The sequence below is a fragment of the Chrysemys picta genome, chromosome 6 (genome assembly GCF_011386835.1).
Source record: "Chrysemys picta bellii isolate R12L10 chromosome 6, ASM1138683v2, whole genome shotgun sequence".
Classification (NCBI taxonomy): domain Eukaryota; kingdom Metazoa; phylum Chordata; order Testudines; family Emydidae; genus Chrysemys; species Chrysemys picta.
The window spans coordinates 91,358,826-91,377,975 of record NC_088796.1 but is presented as its reverse complement, the minus strand read 5'-3'; the positions used below and the strand labels follow the sequence as shown (position 1 = coordinate 91,377,975).

Genomic DNA, 19,150 nt, shown 5'->3' with positions numbered 1-19,150 from the left:
TTATAGCTGTCAAGCTATTTTCCCTTTCATTGAATAGGTTTTTGGATTAAGTTTTCCAGATGAATTTTCTGCACTGTTCAAAGTGACTGGTCACCATTTGCCTAAGCCATTTTGTGAAAGCTCACCAGGTGAGGAACAAAATCCTTACCATGATCATAAGCAAAGTTTCAGTTTTCCATTGCCTGTTAAATTAATTCCAGGGGGGCAGAATGGTGCATTGGGTTACTGTTACTGGTAACACCACTGATACTAGGATCTTCAGATTTTATCTATTTGTGATTTATCTTGTGACAATGATCCAGTTTGGAAGAGTGGGGCTATCAAGACAACCTAATCCTAGGAACAAGTACAGGAGTTTGAACTGTAACCAGCTCTCAGTGTGAAAATTACCACTGTTTTCCTTCCTCAGCCTCCAGATACATCACTTTCACTACATGACTTTGGTATCCACAGTATAGTAAGTACAGTATAAAGGCATTGTTCTACATTTGCTGAAAGGTGCTTGGTAAGCATGAGCGGTTGTGACACTTGTAATGTGAATTGAACACTTCTACTATGGTTTTTATAAGCCATCTTGCCTAATGCATCATCTTGATAAAGAAATGCTTGTGCCTTTACTCAAATTCATTTTTCTAAAAATCCACATAAGCGTTTCAGAAAAAGGACACTGACTTTTTTGCCAAATGCACAGACATGAAACTTCAGTTGCTTTTATTACAATTGGTCGCTATTTTACAAGAATTAGGTAAATTTACTATAAAAATACAGCTTTAAAATGAGTATAGAGAAGTGAAAAATCGGAATGCACAAAGTTGAAAAGCTATGGGGTGACTGTTTGAGATTAGGTCTTAGCTACTGATCCGTTGGGCATGTAAAACAAAAACATGATTTTTGCAAGTTTCTAACATTCTGGACAGAATCACTCTGAAAATGGAGACAGCCAGTAGTTGTGCTTATCAATAAAGATCCAACTTCATCTGTGTGGGGCAGCTTCCTCCTGGCTCACTTCTGGTAATTTGGTTTGGAGGAAAGCATGCACCATTGGCCAGATCTTATTGGTTTCTGTTCCAGAGAAAGATTCCAGTACACCTTTATTCCTAAAGGGGAGACAAAAGAACAAGTGTAGACAAATCAGTTTTATCCATTCTATCAGCATCTCCACTTCAGAGTTGAAAGATACTTCAAAGGTTGTCCTGGTGTAGGAATATTGGCAACATTGTTGACATGTAAGAGTTCAGCCCCAAGAGCAACCTTTTCTTTTCTAAAAGAAGAAACTAGGTATGTCAAAAGGTATGTCTGGAGTGGTATACATGGAAGGGAGACATTAAGTTAGTGACCATATCAGATCTGGTCTATTCCAAAGGACAAAAAGCACTCCGAGGTAGTCACTACTGAACTATGAAGAAAATGGAAACAAAGAATGAAGGTTTCAGAGTAGCAGCCGTGTTAGTCTGTATCCGCAAAAAGAAGAACAGGAGTACTTGTGGCACCTTAGAGACTAACAAATTTATTTGAGCATAAGCTTTCGTGGGCTATTGAAGAATGAAGGGTCAGTCCTAAGGTAAGCAGGTACTACATAATCATTGCTGAACATAAAATGACATTGCCTCTAAAAGCCTTGATTTAGGGCTATCAAATACTAATACAATCTATTTTATTGTTATATACAGCCAGGTGGGCAAAAACACTAAATTTTAAAGGTTATTCCATGTAAACAGAGTAAAGATGTAACTAGAATTTGCCTTGGGAATGACTGTTTAGTTGCCACATAGATGTTCTGTCAATGGCATTTTTACATAGAGTACATGGTCATTGTACTATGACTTGATGATAAAATAGGCCCTGATCCTAAAATACACATGTGCCCTCAAGGAAGTCCACTGAAGTCAGTAAAACCATTGCTGACCTAAAGTACCCTCTCTTCAACCTCGTCTCTCCAGAGAAAACACTTTTTTTTTTTTTAATGGAGATGTCCTATCTCCTAGAACTGGAAGGGACCTTGAAAGGTCAGCAAGTCCAGCCCCCTGCCTTCCCCAGCAGGACCAAGTACTGATTTTGCTCCAGATCCTAAGTGGCCCCCTCAAGGATTGAACTCACAACCCTGGGTTTAGCAGGCCAATGCTCAAACCACTGAGCTATCCCTCCCTCCCGGTCCAACACATGCAGGGAAATTACTGGAAGGCGTTGGACTATTGCTGAGTGACAAATGGTCAATTTAGTATTTGGATAAATGTCTATAAACATCTACATCCATTACCACCCCAATGGTATTCATAAAATATCTGCACATTAACTAGAGCACCTTTGCTTAAAGAGACAGATTTGGAAGACCCATCAACTATTCCAAGGCTTGACTACTTTTCTCTCCCCATTTTCCCCCTGCAATGCAGCATACCATATTCATACACACTCTTGTTTTTAAAGTATGACTCAAATTTTGTATTAATTCACAAATTTTTCTACCCACTTTCATGTCACTTACTGATTTTTAGCCCTTTATTCCCTAACAACTTTTAATACCCTAAGTCCTTGGCCAGCCAGTGAGGTAAAAATAAATAAATAAATAAAGATTGGCAGACATTTGATACAATGAAAATTCCAGGAAGGAAATACCTACTGAAAACAGAGCTCCACAGTTGTGGAACTTGCCCTTGCTTTTGAAGTGTTGGTCATTTTGATTGTTACTGTAAAGCTTCCTATGACTGCAGTAAAAGGTGCTATACCTGACTGTACCTTTTAGTTCCTGAAGTACTATTGGAAAAGAGGTTTTAATCAAGTAAATAGCAAGGGGGAATCTACCCATAATATAACATATGTCATTATACATTTACTGTTATTGTGTAACAAGTTGAGAGAGAAAGTGACTTAAATGCTCAGTAATTATTCACCAATATGGTATTTGTGCATTTTTAAGAGAAAAACAGGTTGTTCCTGTTCATCCTAATGTGGAGAGAAGTATTTTTGTTTATTTACTACTTACCGGTAATAGTCCAGAACAGGCTTTGTCTGTGCCTCATAAGCCTTCAGTCTCTTGGTAACAGTCTCTGGCTTATCATCATCACGCTGAACAAGTGGCTCTCTGGTAATATCATCAAGGCCCTAATTGTGGTTAAGAGCAAAATGGCTTTATATTTCTGTTTAAGTGGACTTTGTGTTAGTCTGTTAGTACCAATTTCTAGTTAGTCAAAGAAAAAACAGCTCTCAGCTAAACTAGAGAACAAGCTACCATCCATATTTTATCTGGTGAGATGTTTACTTTCAGCAGTTTCCAAAACATACTTCCTCAAACACCAGGTGCATGGAGTAGCTGTGGTTTTTCAGATTGTAGTAGAGGAGCACAAGTCAGTGAAGTCACATGTACTACACACAGGAACCTATGCATAGTGACCCTTGATGTATGGTGGAGCAGAATGGATGTCTAGAATCGTTTCAATAACGTCATGGACAACTGGCAGAACTAAAAGGCAGATATGATTTATGGTCTCTGAGAACAGATTGTAAAAGGTGAAGAGCAGCATGGCCATATGGTTGGAAGTTAGAATATGGAAGAGATGTTACAATGACTAGTGTACAGCAGACAGCATAAAAACCAACAGAGCAGAACAGTTGCAGGAATGACCAAACAGAACATGGGCCTAAACAGCAGGTTTTTACTTGAAACTCACCTGGCACTTTCAATTTCTTTTGGAGACACTTTACATCTTTTAATAGTGAGGTTGAGTGATTTAAAACAGCAGTAGCTTGAGAAGACTTTAGTGCTAACAAGTAGAAGTCAGTAGAACTTAATCCTACATGATATGGGGCCAAGTTTTGCCCTCACTTACACACATGCAATACTCGTTAAAGTCATTTTTGTATATACACCAGAGGACAGAATTTGGCCCACAATATGAGGGACACTGAAACCTAAGCGTTCTCTTAACAGTTTTGACCATTTATTAAGCTGATTCGACCTGTGAATTATACAAGCAAGTAGTTTTGGAATTGTTTTAAAAATACTTTAACAAATTGCACTGGTAGCATCCTAGGATAAGCATATCAAAAGTCAGTAATGAAAAAACATCATGCTCTTATAATGACTCTGTTGCATTTCAACCATTCAAGAATCCATTTCTTGATTTCACTCGTGTTCCAAACTATTTCAATGCACTACAATATGCATATTATAATTCCAGAACCTCTGCTTGAAGTAGGGAAAGAATGGGTTCCAGGTGCGTTAGATAAATACAATCACAACTCACACATCTTTACATATTTAGCTTTACATCTTACAACTTAACACTTACAACATCTTTGGGAGGATTGAATTCAAGATTGTAGACTCTGCCACTACCAGGATGGATCCAGCGTGCAGTGAGCCGTTGTTTAATGGTCTCAAATGGCACATCCAAGTTAATCACAGTATCTATCTGACATGTTTCATCCAGAGCTTCTGCCTGTGGAACTGTTCTGGGAAAACCTTTAAGGAAAAATAAACTAGTAGGAGAGCAAAGGCAGAGTTACATTATTTAACACATAGTAAATAGCCTAGATCCAACTTAAAAGAAACTGCTGGTCAGATAGCACAACACTCTCTACTCTGGAGTATCACTTAACTTGGGGTTACCTCACCCCCTTTAGTTTTTCTGGATATTGTCCCAGTGTGTGTCCACTCCCATTTGCTAGTCCTCTCCTACCCTCTTTCCTCATTTCACTTGCCAGCTACCTCCAAGACACAGTAAAAATCCATAGCTGCTTTTATTTCCTGTTTCCTCCCATTCATCTTTGTTCCGTCACTGGCCACTTTGACTGGACATCAGATTTTGATGTTCTCCACAAAATCCATTCTGAGCAGCCTGGGTGATCTCAACATTCATTACAAAACATTTATTTCCAAAGTATGCAAAAGTCAGGATGAAGTAGGGAAGTAACGGGTAGTAGCCATAAAGGGTCAAATTCATCCTTTGTGTCACCACTGAAGTTTACTGGAGATGTTACAGGGATTATTTTGCCTAAAAGGAAACTGACAACAGGCCCTGCCCTAAACTATCTAGTGTCCAAAGTTCTACTAAAGAACAAGGTCAGTAAAAATATTTACTTAGATGGTATAGGAGTCTGTGGCATCATTAACAACAGAAACTAGAAATATACTGATTTTTTTGCCCTTTCAACCATACTTTTGAATCAAGGCAATAGTTAATTTTAATCAAATTACTTCAGATTAACAACAGATCTGAGCAATGGTGTGTCTTTAAGATAACATCTTCATTACTGAATAAACCTAATCTACCTTGAGAGAAAGAAGAGAAAGAGAACCAATGTCTCTGCACAAAGAGTTTAAGCACCTATTGCTAAAGCCTTGTTTACGTGGGGCAATTGACCAGCAATAGCTACAGCAGAAGCAACTATTCCACTATTGCTATTATTCTAGAATAAGAGTTACTTTTCTGGAATAGTGTCCATAGGGTGAGTTATTTCAGAATATCTAATTCCGTTTTAGCTATGGCAGTAAATTTCCCCATGTAGACAAGCTCTAGGAGGTTTAAACTGAAGAAAGCCCTTTTTGCATACTATTAGGAAATGGCAATCATTTATTTCTAAAGTATGCAAAAGTCAGGACGAAGTAGGGAAGTAACGGGTAGTAAGGACACCAGAGTAAGGACAAATAAGGCAAATGAGTCTTACAACAAAGCACATATTGAAAAATCTGAAGACCTTACAGCTAGTATTTCAGCTTAATGACATGCCCACAAAGTGAGGAGCTGATTCACTTATGCCAAGTATTTCATTTTGTGTGTATATGTTACAGTCCTTCAGATCCCACTTGTGTTACAACAGATGATCCTCTCATTTCATTTCCGAGATGACCTGTAGATGAGGGTATGTGTCTAAAAATTAGATGTGAGAGAGTTGGGAGTTGCAGCTCTATTGCTGACTCACTTTGACTTTGTCACTGAGCCAATCTGTGCCTCTGTTTACTCAATTGGAAAACAGGTATTACACTTCACAGGGCTGTTATGAGAGCTGAAGTGCTTCAAGAGACACTTGGATGAAAGGTGCAGTAAGTACCATTTCAGTGAAATCATATTTGATCTACTGCTACATCAAAAAAGGTATGTATACAAACCCAAAAAAGTATATGCAGAGGTACAGTGAACCATGGATATAGTTTGAGTGCCGAGGAAAAGCAGTTACAGCTCTGCAAAAAGAAACCTTACTCTAAAAAGGTCACTTCAGTGCCTAGAAGTCTCTCCATCTGTAGTGGTTCAGTAAAAGCCAATAAATGGTTTTCAGCCTGTGGAAACTCATACTTTGCCATATCAGCATTACAGCAGCTCAGTAAGCAACTCAGTTTAGTCTGCCCTGGAGCTACCCATGATGAACTGCAGTTACAGAACTAAGGATTTTCAGATGAACATGTTTAGTAGACCAATATTATTTATATAGCCTATAAACTCTATTGAACTCCATTGAATTACACTAACAATGATTGTGGTCTAAGGTCCCTGTCCCAAAGAGTTTGCAATCTAAACCGAGAGAGGACATGGGGACAGCATGTATCAACTGTGGAGCCTTGCTTCATTCTGTCCAATGAGGGCCAAAAATGCTGTCAGCTATATGGCTGCACATTCAGATTCACACTGTTGCAATTGACATCAACTGTGGCTAAAAGTAAGGCACAGATCTGCAGTCTTATTGAGTAGGTATTCCTGCCCCCATTCACTCCCAGGATTAAACCTATGTATTCCAACAAGATAGAGATCCTGCTGGGGAAAAAGACAAGCCCATATGTGAACATGTAATTACAGACTGCATACATACAAGAGGGCACAGCTGAATGTGTGAGTGTAATCTTAGTTTTGGTATTTTGTGGCTTGACTGTTTCAATTTGTAACTTTACAAAAAAATGGTTATACCCTGAAAGGATAAGGATTAAAAAAGAAAAACTTCTAGAACAAAAATTCTGCTATTTGTATTATACCATACGACCTAGGAGCCCCCAGTCATGGACGAGATCCCCATTGTGATAGGCCCTGTGTGAACTAATACTATTTTGATCTTTCGCCTTCCATCCAAGAATCACAAAACCCTTTATTAACATTAATTAAGCTTCACACTATCCCTGTAAAGTAGAATATATACTATTATCCACATTTTATGTATGGGGAAACTGAGGCAGAGAGGCTGTGATTTGCCCAAGGTCACATAGGTTAATGGAAGAGTCAGAAGCAGAACTCTGATTTTCTGACTCTCAAGACCCTGGCATAATTACTAAGTGTCCACTAATTGTCATAGAAGTAGATTGGAAAGATTTTGTCCCTTTCACATTTCCTGTCTTTCCCACACACAAATGATTTCCCCTTGTATCTTAACTTACCATCCAGCAGCCAGTGGTACCGGTGTAGATTTTTCAGCTCATTCAGCATCAGCCGTGTCATGATGTCATCTGGAATAAGCTGTCCTTGATCAATGTAGGTCTTGGCAATGACACCGACCTCTATGGAAGCAAAACAAATACATACCAATGTAACAATACCCCTCGGCAGCCCAGAAATCTACAAATAACTTTAGTCAGAAGCCTGAGGGTGGAAGGGTTGTGAATTATCAGTGGCTGACGTGGTATCTTTTAAAATCTAAAACAATATTTTCCCCTCATTTTCACTGCAACTTAAAGCAGATGCCAGTGGAGGTATTCACACTGAGTAAAGTTACTCATGTGTGTTTGCAAGATCAGGTCCTAAGCCTGAAAACAGGAGAGTCACTAGTGGAGCCTCTTTAAAAAGGTAGAACAAACCAGGAAAACAAATCCAGTAAGAATGAAAGGACCTAACTCTGCCTCATATTTCCTGCTCAAAAAGTTGAGGTCCTATTGACTATTTTTCTGCATGTAGTTTAGCATTAAGTTCTACAGTCTGGTGAATGTTAATGTCTTTTTCAGATGGATGATGTTTTCACTAAAAGACAATATCTAAGTTCCAACTAGATACCTCCTTGAGTATTTAAGCAAGCAACATGTGTCAAACACAATAGCTACAGAATGTTATTTCTTTCACTTTATCCAGATTTACAAGGGAGTGTTTATAAGTGATATATGCTTTCATAAATTGTTTGTGGACACTATTGTATTCACATGGTATTGACTAACATTTAGTACCAGCTCTCCCCCACTGGTTTAGTTAAATGGCAACCATTTATTATGGTTGGTTTCCTCAAAAAACAAGTACACAAAACATGCCCTCACAAATTGCTATGTAAATATGCTATAGCTTAAGCAGAAGTTAGTGGTCTGATGCAGAAGTTATTTGGGGAGGTCCTTTGGCTGGTGTTATCCAGGTCAACTAGATCATTGGCTCCCAACCAGAGGTATGTGTACTCCTGGGGGTACATCAGCTTATCTAGATATTTGCCTAGTTCTACAACAGACTACATAAAAAGCACTTGCAAAGTCAATACAAACTAAAATTTCATACCGACAATGGCTTGTTTATACTGCTCTATATACTATATGCTGAAATGTAAGTACATTTATATTCCAATTGATTTTATATGGTAAAAATGAGAAAGTGAACAATTTTTCAGTAATGTGCTGTGACACTTTTATATTTTTAAGTGAAGTGAAACTTGGGGGTACGCAAGACAAATCAGCCTCCTGAAAGGGGTACATTAGTCTAGAAAAGTTGAGAGCCACTGAACTAGACGATCATAATAGTCCCTTCTGTCCTTTAACTATGAAATTAGGACCTAGTCCTCACACTGTAGAACATGATTGATTTTACATGGGGGATCTGCAAAACTGGATCATTACTGTTCATTCAAATACTTACTTTCTTCTTGAGCTAGCTACAGGACCCCAAACAGGAGAATTGTATGGGAATGGGAAGACTCCGAAAAACTGCAAGTGCCGAACCCTTACAATTTTTAATGTCTTGGCTGCAGTTCTTCTAATTACAGTTTTCTGCATGCTTAAAGAACTATGAGAAGGCACTCAAGTACTATGATGACATGGGCAGTAAGCAAACCTGGAAAGAAAAAGAAGCTTTCCATTTACAGAGTATTACTAGCTCCTTCCTTAGCAAGTCTCACATGCCTCGCAACTGATGCACTCAAGCACTGGAAAAAGTGGCCTTCAGGTTTTGTTTGTTTTTAAAGCAGCAATAGAAGGGCAGGAACATCTTCCTTAATTAAGGCAAAGTGTTCATATTCACAACTAGGCTTTGAAATTACACTTTCAGCCACACCACTCAGGCCCAGATTTCAAATATCCCAAGTCTAGGAACGGTCAAATTCAAAGTCATGGCAGTTTTAAAATCTAAACAATTTGAATCCAGACACTTCTATTTCTTTGTACCCATGCTACCCCTTTCCCAGTCCCAGGATGTGCTCTTGGCCCACCCTTCTCCAAAAGGCACGGCTTTCGTTACTCTGCCTACATTGCAAAAAGATTTCCCTCACCATGATCAGCACTACACAGAAGAAAGAAGACATGGAAACCTGGCCCTCACGAGTTTAGTCCTGGTGAGCTAGATACAGTTTCATGGGGGTGGGAGAACCTCTTCTCCATAAAAATGGAAGGTGAGCCTCTTCCCACCACAAAATGGAGCTCCTAGGACCCCATATATTTCCCTCTGCTGGGGCCCTGAGGTTTTGGTGGCAGGGGAACACAAAGCAGGGGATTACACTACTCTGCAGTCCCACCAGTTCCCACACAACAGCATGTGGGGCAATTTAGGTTTTAGTTGTATAAACGCACTCTACTTGATCTCCACTGTAGTTGCCCCAGAGCAGCCATAGGGCAGGAACTCAATCAATGGCACTACAGTTCCTCAGGAAAAGAACTCCCATGCATTGAAATTCCAAGTCTTTATCAAACAGTATTTGCTCCAGCCACCCAAAAGCAAACCCCAGAGTAGCCAGGTTCTAAAAACCTCTCATGTAGTCACAAAGTGATCACTTTACTAATGGGGCCAGAGATGAAGGAGGGGTTCAGGAGCAGAGGATCTATGACTGAAAGCATTAATCTGCCAACTACTACACCAATCAGGCTGGGACTATATTTTTATACTGTCCACATCATCCAATATACACACATTTTGCAGAGATTATAAATCTTTGCAGAGCCTATAAACATATATATAGCTGTTTACATCATCCTATAGACACACATTTTGCAGAGACTATAAACCTTTGACTCAAATACCTAGTATCCTGTAAAGTTTCTCATTCAAGGGGTGTTATACTAGGGAAATGTAGCTGAGTTAAAGCTGGTCCTTAGTGTCTTATGATGGGGGAGACTGTGTCACACATTTCAGAAATCCAAATATTCAGTCTTCTCTATTCCTCTCATTTTATGCGAGTTCAAGTAATTTAGTCAAGCAGTGTCTACCACCACAACAATATCATGAAACCAGCTCTCCGTGCTAACATTGTGCTCTCATCATGCATATGCCTAGCTTAACCTGCTTTATTAGCATTACTGAAAGCTCCACACCCTTGTTACCATTTCCATTTGCCCCAACTGCCACGGATCCTGTACCCACCTAGTTCTGGGTGTGGTTAGGGGAAAAGGGCAGAGACAACATATATTCCCCTACTGCAACTGCCAAGCAAGTAGCTGCTTCAAGACAGATTAAACGTGTATTTTAAAATTCACTTTTAAAGCATGTCAATTCTCCACCTGCTGCCATACTACTTTTATCTCGGGTGCTCTAGCAGTAAGGAGTGTGGGGAATTCCCATTACTGACATTGCAGGCACACACTACAGACCCATGCTACTAGCACGGAGGGCTGGATTCATCACTCTAATGCAAGTTTAGCAATTTTCATTTAGCAATGAAACAAAAAGCAATTGGGACTGGGTTTTCATTTTTTTTTCTTTGGGGGTAAGGGGGGCAGGAAGGGAAATGTCTGTACTGTGAGCAAAACCATGCTAGTTTAAACCCTGCTGTAACACTGCAGCGGTGTCAGGAACACCAGGGTTGTCCTCGCGTTTCAAATTTTGGAGTGTTTTGCAAACTGGAAAGAGGATCTCAGTATGAGAGGGTGGGGGAAGGAACTGGCTCTATTCTTTTATATACCTTACTTTTTTGCTGCAGCAGAGAACCATTGGCCTCGTCTACACATGCAAATTGTACCTCTTATACTGGTACAACTAAAGTGGTACACCCCCTAAGTGCAGACAGGGAAGGGGAATAAACTTATTACTCTTGGGGAGATTCTGCACCAAAAAAAATTCAGAATTCTCCATATTTTATTTGTCAAAATAATGCAATATAATCACATCAGTTTCAATTGTTTTGGTAATTTATTTAAACTACAATACAGAAAAAAGAAGTCACAATAACTATTCAACATTTCCTAAACACATGAAAGTTAAGTTATAAACACTTGGTAATTAATACCCTGCATTCCAGTTATAATCCTGGATTTTCATTTAAATTACATTACAGAACTCCAAATAGGGGAGGGGAAAAAAGTAAAATGTCATTTTAAATTGCTCAGACCTTCACACATGAAAGTCATACAGTTTTGCTAATCATTGTCCTGGACCTGGCTGGGTACTTTGGGAAGTGCTTGGTTCGGATTGTCCTGATATTTTATTGACTGCTTGGTAAAAGTTTTATTTGCCCTCAAAGTCTTCCCCCACCCCCAATTGGTAAGTAAAATAAATCCTGAGCTACTCTAGCACAGGAAAAAAAGTGAGAAAGCACACCTTTACATAACTCTGGCAATGTTAGTCTAAAAGGTGCCACAGGACCCCTCTGTTGCTTCTGGCAATGTAGGGGCCTTAAAACTTTCACAGGTTTTATGCTCCTGGGAGAATTGACTGAGAATGGGAACAGTTAACTAACAATAGGAACATTAACAATGTTACTATGTAGGCAGGCTGCTACATTTTTGCTTCAGAGAATGAAATCAATTAACTCAGGCAGGCTGCTACATTTCTGCCTCTAGTCTGTCTCGTGCATAATAAAAAGCCCTACCCTTCCACGTCAGTGAGCTGCAGTAGTCCCGTACCCCCCAGCCCTGCCTCCCCCACACCCACAGTGATCAATCACCCAGGCATGCACACCCAGACCCCCTCTCCCGTCTCTGAGGCTGCTCCAGGCATGCTGGAACAGATGCGCTGCCTGGTCTGCCAGAGAAGAGGTGGGTGTCCCATGGCAGATTTTTTTTTTTTTTTTTGCGTTTTTCTGCACGGGGGGCACAGAAAAATGCGGGCCATATGAATTCTGTCAGGAGTAACTCTTTATGCCAGTATAACTACATCCACCTTAAGGTCATGCTAACTGAAATAGTTATACTGGTACAAAACCTGCATGTATACGAGGCCATACATTTTTACAGAAATCTGGGCCCTGAAAATAATGTAGGACTTGATCTGGTGAACTGTGGACTTAGAGCCATTATAATTCTCAGTTCCTGCCAAAAGCATAAAATGGATGTCTATTTACAAAACTTCTGCAATAGCTTAGGGTGTCCTTGTGGGAAGTTACTGCACAGCGCCAACAAACTTTGACCATGTTCACTAGGCAACAGGTTGCTTAGCAACTGAGAAGGCATCACAAAATCTCCTCTCCAAAGCAGGAAAGCATGATAATAAATGCAGACTGCTAAGGACCCTCAAGAACATGCATTCAATAGGACTCTTCTTTTCAACAACTGAACCCTTGCCCAAGTTTATAATAGGGTGGCAAATGCTGAAAAGGCAAAGTCTAACTCTAGTTAACCTTCTATGGTTAGTAAACAGTTGTAAATCTTTTTGCTTTTTGAAAAAAGACCTGCTATAGAATTGAGAAATGTCGGTTTTTTCCCACTATCTTCAAAACTCACAACATTTATTTCTTTGTGGAAAACAAGATTGTTACCCCCAATTTTCCTACGTAGTAATGTTACAACTTTGAGAGGCATTTACAACTAGCCTCCCATCTATCCCCTTCCTCCCAGTTACCACCAAACTTCTTGAGTGTGCCATCTACACCCACTCTCTCAGCTTCTGTCTTGATCCTCACTCAAGATGGCTTCTGCTCTCCTCAAGGTCACCAGTGACCTCCCAGTGAACAAAATCTGAGGGATCCAGAACTTGCTATATAATGCCTTCCAAAAGTCTCTTCCCTATTCTCCTTCTCAATTTCTCCATTACATTTCTCCAACTCTTTCTTCCTGGTATTTCCATAACTTGGTGTTCCCTGGGTTCTCCTCCTCCCCAGCTGGCTATTCCTTCACTTGTGTCTTTGACGACTCCTGTTTCTGCTCCCAATCCTTCTGTGCTGGTATTGCTTAGGGTTTTAGCCTCATTTTCCCAATCTATGCTCACTCCCTCTCATGTTATCTCCGCTCATGGCTTCAGCTACCACCTATACATCCCACAAACCTACCTCCCTGGTCCTGATTTCTCCCATTCTGTTTAGTTTTGCATCTCAAACATCTTATCTAGATGTTTAGCAGCCTTCTCAAAACACCTCCCCATTTCTTAAGCACCTAGGAGTGCCATTCCAGGACCCCTCTGTGGTAGGCGCTGTACAAACACAACCTCAAAGAGCTTACAATCTAAGCACAGAACAACAAACAACAGATAACTACAGACAGACTGATTCAGGAATACAAGGAAACAATGAGACAATATTGGTCAGCATGATAGGCAGTGATCGCATGATAGCACAAGAGCAGCCTAACCACTGTCCAGTTATAGGCATCATAGCAAATGAGAATTTTTAAGAAGAAATTTGAATAAAGAAGTAGCTTTGCAGATGTTTACAGGGACCTACCTAGCGTGAGAAGTAGCACAGGAGAAAGAACAATAGTGCTTGTCTGACAATTTAACAAGGAAGCAAGAGTGTCTGGAATCATATGCCGATCGGAGGTGGGAGTCGACACCTCAATGAGAGATAATAGGTGCGGGGGGAATAGGCCATGCAGGGCCTTGAAAGTAAAGACAAGTAGCTTATGTTTGATGCAACAGAAAAAGGAGAGCCAGTGAAGGGATGCAAAGGGGCCGACATAGTCAAAGCAACAGGTAAGGAAAATGATCTTTGCCGCTGAATGTATATGAGCAGGGCAAATTAAAACCAACCAATTGATTTCATATGAGAGAGAGAGAATGACTTTTAAAAACTATACAATTAATTTTTAATCTATAGAACAAAATCGCTTAAGAATATTTTTAGGTAATTGTGAAAGGTGCTAGATTAACTGCTCTAGTGACTGAAATCTTTTAGTTACCTCAATAGGTATAGCATCGGTAGTGCAAGAATACTTCATACTTACGTAACTCATTATAGCATCAAAGTGCTGAACATCAACGATTACCCTATACGCTCCCATATAAACTGAAATTGTTCTGCCAAGACTACTGAAGAGAAAGGTGGTTTATATGCAAGTCAAAGAATGCTTAGTGGCCCCTGTCCACACTACAATCACTATCAATGTTAGGAATGTTTAGCTTGTCTTAAAAGACAATCATGTACCAGTCTAAGGCCTTGTCTACACTGCCACTTTACAGTGCTGAAACTTTCTTGCTCAGGGGTGTGAAAAAACACAACCCTGATTGATGCAAGTTTCAGTGCTGTAAAGTGGCAGTGTAGACAGTGCACCAGCACTGGGAGCCGCGCTGCCAGTGCTGGGAGCTACTCTTCTTGTGGGAGTGGGTTTTTTACAGCACTCTCTCCCAGCACTGATGCCTCAACTACACAACCATGGCAGCGCTTTAACATTTGTAGTGAAGACATACCATCAGACTCTGATGGGGGTAAGACTATCAGCTGACATCACTATTATTATTAGTCTGTATCCACAAACAGGGTAGCTCCTTTTAAACCCAACTACTTACAAACAATTAAAATGTTAGTGTAGACAATACCCACATTTGAAAATTCTGCCCATTGTTTTTTAAACAGTCACTGCTGACAGTTACAAAAGCTACTTGTAGACAGGGTAATATTAGGGGTTTGGTCTTTTTTGTTTTTGTTTGTTTGTTTTTAAAGACACTTAAGAGTAAGGCAACATTTTGAAAAGCACTTACTCACTGATTTTGAGGCTCCTCATTTTCTGGCAGGCCAACCAGAGACATCTTAAAGAGGCCTGATTTTGAAAGAAAATAACTTAGCACTTTCTGAAAAGGGAGACCTCTTAACACATCTGAGTTTGGGCATTCAATATTTGAGGCACCTCAAAATCACTAGATACTTCTGAAAATCTTGGCCTATGTCACTAAAAAGTCAAATAATGTTTGGCTAATAAGGGGCGGGGGGGGGGGCTACAACCCATTCATGCTTACAAATACAACCATGACAGCAGTGAGCACCTTTAAATATTCCCTAACTTAAGGGGTCATCTCAACTCCTTTTGACTTCCATGGGTGTTAGGATTGGGCCCACAGGAAACAATGCAGATGGAATCTCAGTGCGTGCTTGTGAGACTTTTTATGCCTTTTCCAGGGACACCATCTAAGAGTCTAGGTTTAAGATATCATTTAATGTTAAAACTACTAGAACTAAACACTGAGCAATACGCTGTACTTTTACTGAGCACTCACTTCAAGCATGATTTTGCTGAACACTGCTTTATATCCAAGTGCTTTCAAGACATTAAAATCCTCTTATATAAATATTCCATAGAGATATTCATGAATTAAATGAGTTTCATGCCAGCTGCCAAAGCAAACACATAAACAACCCTCTGCGGATGGATAACATTGTAAGAAAAATAAAGGGGAATGTTTTAACCTATACTGCATGTAGAGTTCAGCCACACTCAATGCTTCATCTATTTTTAACAAAATGTTAGAAAGAGGTGAAACACAGATGATCATTTTATAAATGTGCACAATTAATATTAACCCCATTTCTGCTGGTTCCTGATAAAGCTCTCTGCTTTAAAGCTACCAACATTCCATCTGTGGTGTCAGGACTGTACATTACACACCTACCAAATGCAGTAAAATGGTTAAACCACAGTTCATTCAACTGTGGTCCATGGACTATAGGGATGGGGGAAGGGTGTCCTGTGGATAACTAGCTAATTACATGATACTGTCTAGGAAAGGGAATTAAGGAACAGCTAAAAATGCTTCTAATAATACCACCATTACTTTTCCCTGTAAACTGTGACTGTAGTTGCCACAGGAATGTTATGTGATCACGAATAAGAAGGGACATGTTTCACAAGATAATTTCTCTATTAAGATATGGTTCATATGAGAAAAAGTATGACAGCCCTGAATTGAACAAAAGCCTTAAGTCATTGGTATCACTGCCAAGAAGCAGTGTTTCACTATTATGAATTGTGACTACTTAACCAGTTATTTGGGACACTAAATCTACCCCCTTACCTCCAGATGATTGTGTTTCTATTTAACTATATGTACACATCAGATTTGTTTCTCAGCACCTCAACACTTTTTAAGTATGTTATTTAATTTAAACATGTGACCAATAAGGCCCCCCCTGCGTTTCACCAGTTCAGCTCTCTCTAACCAAACTCCCCTCTTCACCAACCTTTGGAATCTCTGAAAGGAGACGAAGCTGTTGTCTCCTTTTGGGCTCACTCTCTCTCTCCCTCCCTCCCAGTTGGTCTTATTATTAATCATACCATGCATTTATGTAGCACCTTTTGACCCAAAATAACCCAATGCACTTTACAAACTATGACCCACATCTTCAGAAGTCATCCTGCTAATTGTGAAGTCATTCCAAAGTCAGTAACTTGGGCCCTGGTTTTTAAAGCACCCACAACTTCAACTGAAGTCCATCAGAGATGTGAGCACTCAGTACCTCTGGGGGAAAGATATCCCAGGCATCTCAAATAGTGGAGATTTGTTAACAAGCATGCAACTGTTTCACCACTGAAGTGCAAACAGCTGGCAGCAGGAATGGGTGGACCACTGGCATGCAACCTGAGCAAGGGAGTTATGGTCAAGGACACCCAGGCAAACTCTTCACTGAGTGCAGTGAATTGAATGGCCAAGGACACATTCCCCAAACCACAGGCTATTTTGATTTACCGATCTCAGAAGGACAAAGGTCCCACACGGTCGCCGAAGGGAATTCAAGTTCAGATCTAGGCAAGGGAGCCGGGGACAGCAGGATCCCCATTACCCAAACACCTGTGACTACAGCCAGTTCATTCAGGAGTAAGGAGCCGGGCTGTCACTACACAGGGCAGCTCCTAGCACCCCCGTGCCTTGGCGACAGGATAAATGCCACAGCCAGGGGCGGGTAGGCTGGGTACTCAGGGTCTTACTGGATTTCGGATCCTCCCCGTGCCAGCTCAACCATCCCCCGCGCCGTCAGGGTCACTTCACCAGCCAGCCTCAGGCTCTGCAGGGCCCGCAGCCTCTGGGAAGAGACACGGCTGCTGCTGCCTGTGCCCCCTACCCGCCCGCCCTTACCTGTCCGTCTCTGCAGGTTGTCCCGGAGCAGGTCCCCGCTGGAGAGGTGCTTCAGGGCGAAGTGCTTGACTATGCGGGAGGACACGGTGCCCTTGCCCGAGCCCGGCGGGCCCATGATCACGGCCCGCAGCAGCTGCCGCACCACCATGCCGAGCCGCCGCGCTAGGGCTGGGGGAGGGGAACCGTTTCGCTGGCCGGCGCCCCGGGAGCCTCAGCCCCGGGCTAGTGCCGCGGGTGCGGGCTCAGCGGGAGGCAGCTGCTGCTGCGGGACTGGACTGCACTCGCGGGGCCAGGAAGTGGAAGCGCTGCCTAGAAAGCCCAGCCCAGCCCAGCCCCTCCTCCCCGCCTTCAACCTTCCCTTCCCCGCTGCAGCAGGCCGCCCCCCGTCTGTCTCTCCCCCGCAGGCCAGCAGCTCGAGCTCCCTCCGAGCCCAGACTCCCTACAGCAGGCAGCCCCGGCCCCGGTCCCGGCCCTTCCCCGCTGGGCTGCACTAGGCCTGGGAGGTTGCAGGCTGAGGTGGCTCGGCTGGAGGCGGGACGGGGAAGCTGGTAGGAGCAACTGGCGCTGGTTATAAAAGGCGCCTCATGCCCCATCAAACACAACACTCACTCAGCAGCCCCTAGCTTAGCTGCTGGCCCTGGGTCGGGCTCCCTGGGCTGGTTGGGTGACGGGAGGGAAAGAAGAAAAGTCGGCGGGGGAGAGACAGGAAGGGAAGGGGGAAGATACTGACAGGGCAGGAAAGCGGGCAGCTGTAAAGGTGCCCTCCGCTGGTCATGAATCAGTGGCACAGTTCAGAGGAGATAAAGCTGGGGATTCCTGTTTAATTTCATATCAACCCTATAACACCGCCTCCAGAGTGAAAGTTTTAGCACTGCTCTAGTCATCTCCTTGAAGGCCTTGGCTGGGACATCATGCTTGGCAAACAAGTCCATATTCCAGCTAAGACAATGTAAAAACAATGTACAACAGTTCACAGGCTGCAAGACAGCTCTGTGTCCCGCAGTTCCTCGGGGAAGATGCAAACAATCAAAGATGAAACTTTTCAAGACAATAATTCTGACACAGAGACAAAAAAGATTGAAGAGGTTGCTGTCAGTCCCATATTGGATGCCTATGTCCTGTGGCAAATGGTCTTGGGTTAATATTTTCATGGCTGCTAAGAAAATGCAGAAAAGGGTGGGTGCCAGTACACAGTTTTACACCAGTTCAGATGACAAAGGGCTCAGAGGTAGAGCCACTACACAGAATGGAGGCAGTCATCTAGTCGTGGGCTATAACATAGGGGTTACAATATACAAAAATCAGCCCCGTAGTAAAAAACATCATTGACTCCTCCACAGGCCAGCTCCTTGTTCTAGGGGGGTTTCATCATAGTTGCAACATAGAAGGATAGAGAGGAGGCAAACTCACATAAGATTTGTTGTAGTGCAGTACATTATTGGTCCATCAAAGTCTAAATTAATTTATCTATGTAATTGTGCAATCCTGTATGTAGAATAAAAGTATTTTTCCTGACACCAGCATGTGCCTGAAGCATGAGATTTGATTACCCTTATCTTAACATGCTAAGTAACCATTAACTAAAGTTTAACTTGGTTATGTGCTGAATGCCCTTCTCACTGCTGCTGGGCCTGCTCTTTACTCATGTGTAAAACTAAAAGCTATAGGACCAGGACTCTTCTTTGAAGCATTCATTACTGTTGTGGCTTTTGCTCTTTACACAATAGCATAGTATAAAGAAACCACATGGGCATGGGGAATCCATATAACCATGCTTATTATAT

At 41.6% G+C, this 19,150-nt stretch overlaps 2 protein-coding genes across 3 annotated transcripts in view; one reads left to right on the top strand and one right to left on the bottom strand.

Annotated features, from left to right (window-relative positions):
• RCL1 (RNA terminal phosphate cyclase like 1) overlaps window positions 1-19,150 on the top strand; it is a 110,356-nt gene that overhangs the window by 16,105 nt on the left and 75,101 nt on the right. The gene's annotated exons all lie outside the window — the stretch shown is intronic.
• Window positions 695-17,999, bottom strand: AK3 (adenylate kinase 3). 2 transcript variants are annotated; one of them, XM_005296789.5, is made up of 5 exons: window positions 17,976-17,999; window positions 7,358-7,477; window positions 4,287-4,459; window positions 2,981-3,099; window positions 695-1,097 (listed from the first exon to the last, which is right to left on the bottom strand). In XM_005296789.5, the coding sequence occupies exons 2-5, from the start codon at window positions 7,416-7,418 to the stop codon at window positions 974-976; spliced, it is 477 nt and encodes a 158-aa protein (XP_005296846.2). In that variant the 5' UTR covers window positions 7,419-7,477; window positions 17,976-17,999; the 3' UTR covers window positions 695-973. The 2 variants fall into 2 exon arrangements, with proteins under 2 accessions (XP_005296846.2, XP_005296844.2); XM_005296787.5 differs by having other exon boundaries at window positions 17,367-17,977.